Source organism: Denticeps clupeoides, chromosome 5 (genome assembly GCF_900700375.1).
Source record: "Denticeps clupeoides chromosome 5, fDenClu1.1, whole genome shotgun sequence".
Classification (NCBI taxonomy): Eukaryota; Metazoa; Chordata; class Actinopteri; order Clupeiformes; family Denticipitidae; genus Denticeps; species Denticeps clupeoides.
This window is the reverse complement of record NC_041711.1, coordinates 7,621,651-7,634,957: the sequence shown is the minus strand read 5'-3', so window position 1 is coordinate 7,634,957 and position 13,307 is coordinate 7,621,651. Positions and strand designations below refer to the sequence as shown.

The 13,307-nt window shown below is 40.3% G+C and overlaps 1 protein-coding gene across 1 annotated transcript in view; it reads right to left on the bottom strand.

Annotated features, from left to right (window-relative positions):
- grik2 (glutamate receptor, ionotropic, kainate 2) overlaps positions 1-13,307 on the bottom strand; it is a 161,671-nt gene that overhangs the window by 27,260 nt on the left and 121,104 nt on the right. The window contains exons 13-14 of the mRNA XM_028978938.1: positions 12,702-12,820; positions 10,078-10,295 (exon numbers count right to left, since the gene is read on the bottom strand). Coding sequence (XP_028834771.1) covers positions 10,078-10,295; positions 12,702-12,820 — 337 coding nt within the window. The remainder of the gene's footprint in view (positions 1-10,077; positions 10,296-12,701; positions 12,821-13,307) is intronic.

The window sequence follows — 13,307 nt, the reverse complement described above, 5'->3', positions numbered from 1 at the left end:
CACAATAATCCCTTCCACACTCACCACCAAGCTGGAGCACCTGGGACTCAGCTCATCTCTCTGTCAGTGGATCTCCAACTTCTTAACCGGGAGACCACAGGCAGTAAGGATGGGTGGACATGTCTCAGCCTCCATCACTCTCAGCACTGGAGCCCCCCCAGGGCTGTGTTTTGAGCCCCCTGCTGTACTCCCTGTACACCCATGACTGTACAGCCACTACTAACTCCACCACCATCATCAAGTTTGCTGACGACACTGTCGTGGTGGGCCTGATCTCTGACAACGATGAGACGGCCTACCTGGAGGAGGTTGGAAATCTGGCGAACTGGTGCCAGAGGAACAATCTCCACCTGAACGTCAGCAAGACAAAGGAGTTAATAGTGGACTTCAGTACAAAGCAGGAGAGGACCTACCAGACCCCTGTCATCAACAGGAGCCCAGTGGAGAGAGTGGACAGCTTCCATTACCTCGGTGTTAACATCACGCAGGACCTGTCATGGTCCTGTCACATCAACACCGTGGTGAAAAAGGCCCGGCAGCGTCTCTACCACCTCAGACGCCTGAGAGACTTCAGACTGCCCTCCAAGGTGCTCAGGAACTTCTACTCCTGCACCATAGAGAGCATCCTGACGGGAAATATCTCAACCTGGTTCGGGAACAGCACCATGAAGGACAGGCGAGCCCTACAGAGGGTGGTTCGATCAGCCGAACGAATCATCCGTACCAAGCTCCCTGACCTTCAATCTATCTACAGCAAACGGTGCTGCACCAGGGCCAGGAAGATAGTGAAGGACCTCTCCCACCCCAACAATGGACTCTTCTCTCTGCTGCGATCAGGGAAGCGCTTTCGCTCCCTGAAGTCCAACACAGAGAGAATGAGGAGGAGCTTCTTCCCGCAGGCTGTCCAAGCTCTCAACATCAAGAGTACATAGAACTCATGCACTTCACCTCTAATCACTCCGGACTCTTTTGCACAAAACTTTGCACAAAACCACTTTGCACATAATCACTTTGCCCTTACTGCTCTTTCTTTTATGGCTTTTATGGCTCTTTCTTCTTCCTTAAACATTGTAAAAAACTGTAACTCATTTGCACACCTTCACCCTACCAGTTACACATATTTTATGTTAAAGACGTAAAAGTGTAATACTTGGTTATGTTTGCAATATTTGCATATTGGTTCACTGTTTACTTGCAACATTTGCAATACTGTGGTCTGTAGCAGTTGCAGAAAGCATTTCACTGCACATCATACCGTGTATGACTGTGTATGTGACAAATAAAATTTGAATTTGAATTTGAATTTTGAATTTGACCATGCAGGGCTCTATATGTGAGCACCAGGACTTTAAAATTAACTCTAAACTGCACCGGAAGCCTGTGTGGTGAGTGCTGGGTGGGAGTGATGTGCTCATATTTATTACAATCGCTACTTTTTCTTGCAATGCACTGGGCAATAATGTGGTTTTAAAGGTTATTTTGTCATAATAGGAGTGGTGTTTTTAAATGAGGTGTGGTGGGGATATTGTTTTTATTGTTTAGGCAAGTCAGTATCACATTGTTAAATAATATTTAACATTCTATAAATGTGCAGGTGCATGATGTCCCTGATAAGCTACACAAATGTTGCAGGTGCATTTGGAGGTGGAAGGGATTCTGCTACCTCAGATTATGCTTCTGCCTTCTGTTTGCCTTATTACAAGTTTCACCAAAAATACACCTCTTAATAATTCCAAGAGTAAGGGCTGGAGTTAGGAGTTATCACATTCCACTTTTCACCATTAATGCTAAAATTAGGCCCTCAGGGAATCATTTTCAGTACCTCCTTATTACTCACAAACTCAGTAATTTTACAGGTTCACTAAAGACATGGAATAAATAATCCCACCCTAAAATACAACATTCCTGTCTTGATTACTCTGTTAAAAGGTGTCTGTGTCTGTATTTGCATTCAGACTGATATATGAGTACACTTGAAAGGAGAACAGTCTAACAGTCCTGCAGAAGTGTTTGTGCCTTTGACTGCGTGTCTGTGTATAAGCAGGTGGACTGAGAGACAAACAGTCCCGTGGGCCCTCCACCCACAAACATTCCCTCTATTGTTAAGCTTGACAAGATGTCTTGGTTGGCAAAGTGTTTTGCATATCTTTCAAAGGGCCGTAATCAAAGGAATTGGGGGTAGGGGGGCTAGAAAACAGAGTACACCTCCATCAACACAAACATTGTATTATCGCGCCCTCCTCCCAATCATCCTCCCAGAACAGATTTGACAGATATTGTATGCGATACCTCGCTGACATGTCAGTGCTCGTGTTGAGGTCTAATTCTGTCCTTCAGCTCAAAACACAGACTCCTTGCCAAGGACTGTGATGCTGAAGATTGGGTGGTTTCTACTGTTGTGACTGATGAGCATGCCTGCACCGTGTAGCGCTGGTATTGTTGCCTGTGGTGCATGAGACAATGACGCTCATGTTTCAGACAGAGCACCCACAAAATATTTACTGGGGCAGCAAAAGACACACAGTGCAAATATCACAAAGGTCAAAGCTAATCTGCACAAAACACAAAAGCTGAGATGACTGTGGCATTTCCCTGTCCGAAAACAGAATGTGTCGGATGGCCTTTCTCTGAGTTTTCAGCCTGAACATTAGTCAGTAGGCCGACCTAAGTGGTTTCACAGGGATGGAAAAAGAATACAGTAAACAACTGGACCCTAAATCCACCGAAATGTAAATCCATATACTGTATTGGCCAGAATTTAAGGTGTCTCTTACCATTTTGTGTAATGAGTGTTTTCTTTTGTTTTGAAAAAGGGAGTCATTCTATATTCTTAACATATGGTAGATTAAAATTTGATTTTACATTTACATTACATTTGTGCACATCTAAGTATGACACTACCAATATCTCACAGTTTAACACACACTCACCTAATTATGTCACCATACCATTTAATATCAAAACATAAAAATAGAGAGTTCTACATTTTGCAGTGTAACCCACAGATTTGAGAACACAGAGCAACATGCCAAAAGAGTAGCAAGTCGAGGCCTAGAATAGCCTACTCTCAATAAAAAAAAAACCCTCAATTCTGTTCTATTGTCTAAATAATTCCCACACTAATAACCATATTGCCTTTGAGTCTGCATTGTCTGTCCCATACACAACTTCTCATACTGTCTATGAGTGTGTGTTCGGTACACTGTATTGCTTGTTACATAATATATTCTTTCACAAACTGACTTAAAGTGTCAGATAGGCTTTACTGGCCAGACTGTCCTTAGCTCAATTATTCATGACAATAAAACCATTGCAAATCTTAATTATTGTTTTACTGTTTATGTCTTATACAAACAGTTTATAGGATATAAGAGCAAAGTAAGACATGAAGCTTTGCTCATTGGCTCCACCAACAGCTGTATATCTGAGATAAAGGGCTCAGCAGTAATACTTGTTCATTTCTGATTTCTGTAAAATGTTTTAAATCAATTGTAGGCAATCCCAGTCACAGTCGTTGGTCCAACAATTCCTGCAGTCCTCTTCTTGCATGCATATGCACTCATTAACCTCTTAACAATACTCATGCAGATTTGGCAAGCAGGAACTGTCTGTGGTGCTGAAACCAGGAACATTTGTTGCAGTGTGCTACATTCGTTTGGTCACTTGAAACACACAGATTCTCATTTAACATGCATAAGCAGTGGGAGTGGAGGATTGTGCTGTTGTCCTTACTCTCCAAGACTATGTATTATTACAGGTACTTTATAGTAACAATCACAGTTGCAAAAAAAAATTTTGACTCCTCTGAACTGATTACCCAAGTCCTGCGGGGACGATGGAGGCCTCAAAAAAAAATAAAAAAAGAAGAAACACTTACTGAACTTTGATAAGAGAAGATATGAGTGAATGTGTGAGAGAAACAGCAAGGTGGGAAGACCAGGGACAAGATGCCAAGGGAAGAGATAGAAGAGAAAAAAAAAAAAAAGAGTGAGAGAAAATGAGGAAAACCCTGAGATCGAGGGACTTCATTTAATGGTGGGAAAGTTCCGGAACAAAATTTCAGAAAAGCACCATCAGCAAGGCTGTAGCCATGAACTGAATGATGGGGCCGAGTGATTTATCACCCCAGGCACACACAAACACTAATCTAAATTTAAACAAACTCTCTCCTGACATTCTAAGATATTTAGGGATGCAGGTGAAAGTGTATTTTTTGGTCTTGATCCCAAGCCCCCGGGTAAATGCGGAACTACAGGGTGGGCCATTTATATGGATAGACCTTAATAAAAAGGGAATTTTTGGTGACATTGAACACATTTTATAAGTGGTTTGATGTGACCCTCTTCCTATTGAAAAAACAAAAGTTGATCCAAGATAACCGACTTCAAAATGGCCACTATGGTCACCACCCACCTTGAAAAGTTTGCCCCCTCACATATACTAATGTGCCACAAACAGGACGTTAATATCACCAACCATTCCCATTTTATTAAGGTATAGCCATATAAATGGCCCACCCTGTACTATGAGCCTTCTAAAGCAAGCACTTCATATTGTTATATCATATTGCAGACACTGCTTGTTCACACACCCAACTGGACTTAAAGCTCTTCTGTTAAACAATTTTGATCCCTGCCTGGCCATGACACTCCTTCTCTGCATGCTGGCACCATGGACAGCCTTCACGTCTCTCTCTTTACACTGTCCACTTAACCCAGTGATTTCAATGATCTGTGGGTCAAACATTTGAATCCAGACGGACAATTTTGGCAGGGAAGGGCAGGATCGATTTCAACATTCAACATGTCTCCATGACATCTATGTTCACTACAGCTACTCCATGGTCATCTGTTGTTGCACAGTTATACTTCTTTTTTATGTATATGTAGAAGTAATATTCAAAGCTTATTTAGTTCTTATAGTTACTGCCTCAAAAGCCATCTGCAGATACAGAGTGTAAGGCTGGTGAATAAAGAGAAAGACACAGAAAGAAGGAAGGAAAAGTGAATGCTGAGATGGATGAGGGGGAGAGGGTGGTGAACAGGTCTCTGCTGCACTCAGCGAAACCAGACACTGATCGGTTGTCATCGGACAGAGAGAGCGAGGAGAAAAAAGGAATGTGGCAAGAGCCTAAACACACCAAAGCTGGGCTCTGTCAGAAAGAGACACCCAGTTGAAACCTCCCTCTCTGTTTGATCACAATGCCTTTTGAAGTGTGGAGTGTACGTGATGGAGAGCAAGCCAAATGAGAGCAGAGAGGAGGAAGGAGATATAGATAAAGTGGATAATCTTTGTGTCGACTGTTTAAGTGCTATTAGTGTGGCTTCCTTGCCTTAATTATAAGACTTTTCTGTGATTGCCTGAAAAAGAAATGGGATGGTATAGTCTGGATAAAACCAGAGAAACACTGTGCTTACAAGTTGTGTACCACTGAATATACATATCTCTGCGCATGTATTTTAGTATGCACTGCATTTAGAGTTTACTAATTCTCCTTTTGACCACAGCAAATGGCTGATCTCACGTAAAAAAAAAAATACATTATATTTTTTAAGTGCTGGGTCTGCTCACTCTGACTGGAGAAGACAAACAATTGTGTTGCCAGGGCCCTTAATAAGATGAGATTTTATTCCATAATAAGAGATATGCAGGGGATTGCGGTCATTAAATAATTCAGTGTTTCTGTAAAAGCGAGTCCATAGGGGCAGAAGTTGTGACTGAGCATACAGGAATAAACCAAATCAAGGAAGAAGCAAGGCATCCTTGTGGACACATCAGAGACCATCTCAAGCTGGTATTTAGATAATTAGAACAAATTTGAATAAACCATTACACAAACTGTGGGGACTGTATTCATTTATTTTCTCTTGAGGGACTACAATGCACATATTGCTCTGATTGGGTTAGGTTAAGAGATGGGCTATAAACCAATATTCTGCCTTCTCTACACTCACCTCATCTCTCAATCGATCAGACCAGACAGTGATCAATCTGTTTGCAACCAAATAACCAATGTCTCTGGGCGTACCAGTACTAACAAGCAAGCATTGTTGTGGTAGCAAGTGGACTTGGTCGATAAAAAAAATACCACAAGATCAGACACAAATCACATGACGAGTGAAAAGGTGGGTCTTGTTCCCACTCATAAATCCATCTGTAAGCACATGTATCTTTTTCTAATAGTTTTTCATATGGTTGACCACTAGTGCTTGTTTTTATTGGTCGTCCATTTGAAAAACCCCAGTTTCATCAATACTTAAGTTTCTTTTTGAACAGAATGCTGCTTTGAAGACGCAAATGGACCAGTACCAAACTTTACAACAGCAATCCAACAAATCCTATTTTGAAAGCACAGACACAAATTCAAGCACAAAGCACTCCATCATCTCTATCATACGGGAATATAAACAGGACTATATATAAAAGTGCTATGGCATTTTTAGGGTTGCTCATGCACATGGCGCATTGCACAAAACAGCAGGGCTGAAAGACTTATCTTTGCTAATAGGATGACAAATGCAACAGAATTCAGACTCAGTAATCAGAATGTGAAAAAGCAGAAAGGAAAGAAAAAAAATATATAAATAAACTATATATCTAATATACCTAATTATAAAATACATATTAAAATACATTCCAGTCAAAAGTCTGGACATATCTGCTGATTCCTGCTGAAGAATCCAAAGCAGGAAGCATAGTTTTGCCTCTTTTTACCTTCATGCTAGTGTCACATAAGTGAATGATAAGAAAGCATTCAGCATAAACTTTCTGGTCTGTTGGAAACCCCATTGTCCAACTTAAGGTGTTTGAGACAAGAGTCAAATGCTGCCATCACAGCAAAGGCTCCCTGATTTGGAGAGATGCAAATCTTCAACCTTGTTTATTACATAACATCATGTTTTTCATAGTTCTGTGTCTTCAGGTCCTTTCTACAATGTAAAAAAAAACAAGACCCATAAGGTAGGGGCATCCAAACATTTGACTGTTAGTGTATTTATGTAGAAAACGTCTGTTTTGTGATGCCTAGTCAGTTCTAGTTTAGCCAGATACTGTCCATTCACATGTGTGCTGGGTCCTAATCACCCACAGGGTTTGACTGTTAGGTTGGAGTGATTAGGACCCTTTATATGTCTCTCCCACACCCCTGGGTCCTGCATTAATGTGTCTGTCCACTTTCCCTTGCGAGCTCATTTATACGAATCTCCCTTTTCCCTCCCACATCCCAACTTTTTAATGTGATTCAAAATACATTGTCTGTCAAAAAATGTCACCACCAGGATTTAACATAGCAAAACATACTATTGGGTAATTACTGTGTTAATGGTTATGTTTCCATTGGCAACAAGTTATTTAACCCTAACTGATGGCGGGAGTAGCTTCTAATTCTTAAACAAGCATGTTGGAAGACATCCTGTGGATCTGAAAAAGTTAATCTGTTTTATAATGGTCCAATTACTGGTAACAATAAAAAAAACAAAACATCTAATGAGATTGCTGAAACTAAATGTTGCGGGTCGAGAAATTGACACCACACAACCGTAAATTTAATGTGGGGTTCTTTATTTGCTAGCTGTTCAAAATGGAGAAACAGCTGGGTTTTTGTTTCCTCGCAGAGAATAAATAAATAACAGTACCCAAAATACAGTACCCAAAAATAAATACGGCAGTGGCCTCTGAGACTCAGGTTTCTTAGAAACTCTCTTAATAACTTTGCTCAAAAAGGCTTATGCCACACACCACAGCAATATCGTGCTCCATGGACACAAGATACCGAGTTTGCTACGCCTCGCCATGTGTCCCTTTGACGCTCGCGCACCCGCACCGCCCCGGAATGACTTGTGGAAACCAGAAGATACAACCTGAGCCCTCACTTCACAGTGACCCAGTGATCTTCCGCCACCCATGGGCCAAATGCGTATTTAGATAGGGAGAAATTGGAATTTCCCACCCAGTTACATAAAAATGTGGATTACGAACTGTCCAATTCATTGTAACACATTTATTCCACTTTTCTGAGCTATTACTGTATTTTTATATGTGTAATGTACTTTGAAACATCTCACCTTGCCTTGATACAACAAATACTTCACTTCAACTACATTAGAATAGAATTATATTAAAGTTACAGTGCTACATTTTCCCTTGTTTTCTCGAAAGTACAGTTCTATTTCTGGGTTTTCATCTGACTCAAATCTCATTCTCATTTAACAGACAGAAATTTCTCTCTTCAGTGCAGACTGATTAAAAACAATGCTGAGTGCAGGCTTTTGATCATGCTGAAGTGGCCAAAGACTAGCACCGCTACAATCAAACTGCAATTTTTTTGTGTTTAAAACACCTTTGCACTGCACCTAGCACCAGGATAATAATAGGGCCCAAATGATCAGTTGATTAACATTGAGTAATATCCAGAATATTCTGATTATGTTCATTTTGCCCAATATAAATCTGAAAAAAACTTAATAGAAAAATAATAGAAAACAGCTTACAAGTATTTCAAATGCCCATGGTTCAGGTTAACAGAATTCTTAACATGTCTTCATTAAAAAATGAGTTAAGGAATGCCAGCTCTGTGAAGTAATCACTAGTTGAAAATACTCGATTAAATTACTGTTAGATAATTCCTTAAATCAGATAAATGGATCTGCTTGGTGAAGAATGGAAGGAGACAGAAAATAAGAGAATAATGTCAAACCCAGGTACATCCCGGGTATTTGGAAAAAAGACAGATTCCCCCCATGCTGTGGGTCCTCTCACCACCACAGAAAGTCTGGTGGCTTTAATAAGAGCCATTTATGTGTTGCAAAATCAGCACACAATGGATTCCAACGCCAAAATTCAATGCATTACTTGCCAATTTGAGGTAACCAAACAGCTAGTTCCCCTATTCTTAAAGATGATGCAACCCATATCACTGATGGCAGACGGCAGCAGCAAAAGGACACTAATGTGCTCCCAATTACTTTGGATCACAAGCAAGCCTTTAATTGAAAATGCCATGTGGCTCCTCAGTCTACAATACTCCATTGTAGTGTGAGAAGTGGAGAAATTCTACCAAAATATTAGTTGCAAGAATTCCAAAAGGGTCTTTGTTAGTCATAAACCCACAGTCAGGCATTTCAGTTTGGCAATACACCTGGATCCATTATTTTATTTCCTTAATTCATAAATGTTTTTTTTTTTATAAATATCTTTATGTCCAAATATCTGCATACATATTGGGTAGGCACTAATTTTGCTGATTACGGTAATACTTTACCTGGGTAAAAAAAAGGAAAGTGTAAAACTGAAAATAAAGCTAAATAGAGCCAAGACCAAATCAATAAATCAACTGTCCTCCACCTTGGTTTGAGAGCCCACTTCAATGCCTTGTCTCTACTATTCGTGCGACAATGTGTCTTAAAACGGGCAGAGGTCAAAGTTCAACCAAATTCTACCGTGGTGTTCTTAGACACTAGTGGAGCTTTCGATGCAGCTTCTCCACCTTCACTCATACTGAAATACCGATTTCCTCCACCTTGTCTGCTCATGTCCCTTGAGACTCACCTCCTGATAAGAGTGTATTGTTAAAAATATTGTGAAATTATTTTTAGGCCATTTTTCCCACCCCTAGTTGAAAGTCAATAATTTTACAAATATCAGACTAAATATTTTGTTACAAAAATTAATGATTGATTTTGATGTGCAGTGTTTATTGAATGAATGGTCCCATTCTGTCATTGACCATGTGTTATATACAAATCACATGGAATACAATTGCATTGCAAGTCATTAAATTACAGTGTACACTCATTAAATATTAGTTGTTATATTAGTTTGTGAAAAAGAACCAGTTGTATAACAATTCTGTTATTATATACATTTCCTAGTTGGAAGTACTGCAACATTAAATTGAGTGTAATGAATAGACAGTGTAGAGAACTGTCTCTTTGTAGAGATATTAGCATTTCCATAAATGTGGCAAGGTTGACATGAGTTACCATACCTATAGTCTCAGTTAAACTGGAATATGATGTTGGTCTTATGATTTACTGGTTAGTCACTTTTCAATTAGCACACAAACAGAGTTCCACTCACCTTAAAAAATGTCATAGTGGAGCCATCTTCCACCACACCATACTCAATCTTCGTTTGCTTGGCAAGGTCATCGGCTGAGTCAATGGGCGACTCCATCCTTTCCACAGTGAGGAAGGCAGCCAGGTTGGCCGTGTAAGATGAGATGATGATTAGGGTGAAGAACCACCATATGCCCCCTACTATCCTGGTGGAAAGGGCTTTGGGCATGAGCTCAGAGCCTGGTGAGAGGAGTAGAGAGTGGGGTCAGATGCATCGGGTTACCCACTGGAGATGTGGATGAGTTCCAGAGGACCAGGGCTACTGCAAGGCAGCAAGAATTCAAACCGAAGGCTGGAGTGATTTTTACGCTCCCTCTCTTGCTATTTATTACTTAATCAATTAATTTAATTCTGCGTAAGTAAGTTATTTTTCCAGATAATGGGAAGAACTAAAATTATATATTTCATTTTTATTTTCTTTAACCACTGGGTATGATGATGATTACTTTTTTTTTTACTCAGCAGAGAATCTGTTATGCTAGTGAAGCGCAATTAAGACATCTTGAAGCTAGCAAAACTTAGTACTGTCAGGATTGGCTACAGCTGGAAACATCACCTGGGGTCAAGCAGGACAGCTTTAAAAAAGCCTGTGATTCTGGCGGCATTTTTGTGATCTCTGTCATGAACCTAATTTTGCAACCGTTCTGTTTAAAGTGTTTTGAGTTCTGGCAATCGGCACATGCCTGCGGGCTAGTTTGTGTTTTCCCCTTATTTCCCTGTTTTCGGCCATCGCGCTGTTTTGATTTCTGTTTAGTAATAAATCATTCCCCCGTCAGCTTGCCAACGTGACAAGTACCATCAAATTTATTTGAACTGACTAAATGCAAACTGGTATCTACTGCATCAGTCTTTTAAAAGAACAAGCCTTATTAATTGATCTCATGCCAAATCAGGTAATCCATTTTTTCCAATCACATAAAAAATCTTCACTCAACAGCTTTTGCTATTTGTGGTCTCATGCAGGAATGAGAAAAAGTAGGAGGAAGAAAGAGGAGGAGCAGGTGGTTGTGGGCGTGGTTAAGGTTCTCAAGGGGAGGGGATAAATACAAAATTGCACGTCTCCCCAAGCAACCTGAGAATGCTGAGATCTTGCACATTCAGTCTGCTGCAGAAGGCCATGGACAGTGAGAAAGATATTTTTATTCTAATGATTGGCCAAAAAGAAAAATAAATAATTTTGCTCTAACTTTCTCACAGTTCATTCAGTGACCTGTCACTTGAGGAGCAGGTTTGGACATGACAGCCAACTCCAGCTGGAGTCTTCCACCTTAAACTTCTTTTAAGAAGAGAAGTAGAATCTCTCTCTTTCGCCCTTCCAGCCTTCTTGACATATGCTATGTCTTCCCTTTCCTTCAACATTTTTTCTCCTTCCTCTTTAGCTGGCATGAAGAATCAAATCTTTCCTCTCTTCCCACCAGCCTTTTGTACGATTCGATTATTAAAAAAATCTTAAAGTTACCCACAATGCCCTGCATCCCAAACTAAATAACAGAAAACAAAATATGAATCTAAACAGAAAGGAATAAAATTAAAACAATTCCAAATAACATATAGAAATGGTTGAACATCTTTTTGAGGAGACACCTTACCCGCTATGGTTTATACAGACCATTGCAGTCTGACTGCACTTTGGCAGTGGAACATGATCAACACAGAACCTGGTTGGGGCTGACTGTCATGTACCCAAGGTAACGTCATGTCCAAACAACACATCCCACAGTTTCCTGGGGGTGGAGCTAGCCACAGGCTGGGGAGCCTCTCTACAGTGTAGTCACCATGGAGATGGCATGCAGACAAACAGAGCGTGCATGTTCAGATTCTGGCCACATCTTACCAGCTTCTACACCAAACATGGAGACTCTACTTGACTGAGATGTTCAGTAGACCACTTTCGATGGAAGGGAAATTTACATTTCAAACTCCATATTAATATGCATGCTTTATAGGCATATGTCTTTAAAAGTCGATCCACTGCACAAACCCATGCTAATCTGAAGTGAACACACTGCTAACTTCAAACGGCATATTTGTCTGTAAAAAACATTACATCTCAAGTCATCCATGATGCCACTGTTTAGCTAGAGGCTATTATTATATAATAATTAAAAATATTAGTCCCTGCATTAGCAATACATTTACAAAATAAGTTGAGAAGATGTGGCACTGTGGTTAAGATCAGTGGTATCCAAAGATAATGAATAACATCTCATGAGGGTCAGTTTCATCAGCGCACTGTGAATGTCTATCTCTCACATTCACCCTACATCCCCATTTGGAGTATTATATAGGGTCAGGGTGGTATGGTGTACTTACCTGGTGCACTGATCTGAATGGAGGGGATGGGGTAGTGATGAGGTTGAGAATCTGGCATGCAGCGCTAATGATGCTATAGACCATCTCTTATCAATCACGTTGTACTCTTCTCAAGACACCATTCAACTCATTCATACGGTGAACTTGCAAGCATTCTGCATCTAGCTACATGCACAGAGGCATCCATGCATCGCCTTGGGCCTGACAAGGTAAGAGTTAACCCCCAGCAAAGAGTGGGACATGTGCTACGAAGGGGCAGGCAGAGGCGTCTACCTTGCTGCATGAGAGCTCCAACTCCGAACCAGAAACTATTAAGCAGGGTGAAATTGTTTTCCACTACGTCCGAGTCTGGGTTGCATGGGTGGGGGTTATACCATTCGTAGGGGCTAAACCTGTGGTAACCAACAAGAACACACACACACAGACAGACACATATTTACTTTAGTGTAGAAACCATAGATATAAAAAATAGGGAAACTGCAGAACCTAAAGAAGACAGAAAAAAGGTCAGCATTAGCAGTGACAAGAACTATAAGCACATTATTTGCACGGATGATTAGATGGCTTGCTTTTAGTGCATTCTGAAGTATATAAGCAGCAGGTTGATGTTAAAACATTGTAGCTCATCTGAGCCAGAGGTTTAACATTTTTTTATCTCCACTATAATCTCATCTTCTCCACCTCAATCAAAGTGAGCTTTACATGTTGATATGTTCATTTTGCAACCGTTCTGTTTAAAGTGTTTTGAGTTCTGATATCAGAGCCAATTGGATATGTAATTTAATTCAGTGTTATCTGAATAATGTCACTGTCACTTTGGAGAGAGAATAATCCTGATATTAAATGTATTAAAATTCAGGAGATCAAACAGCCAGGTCC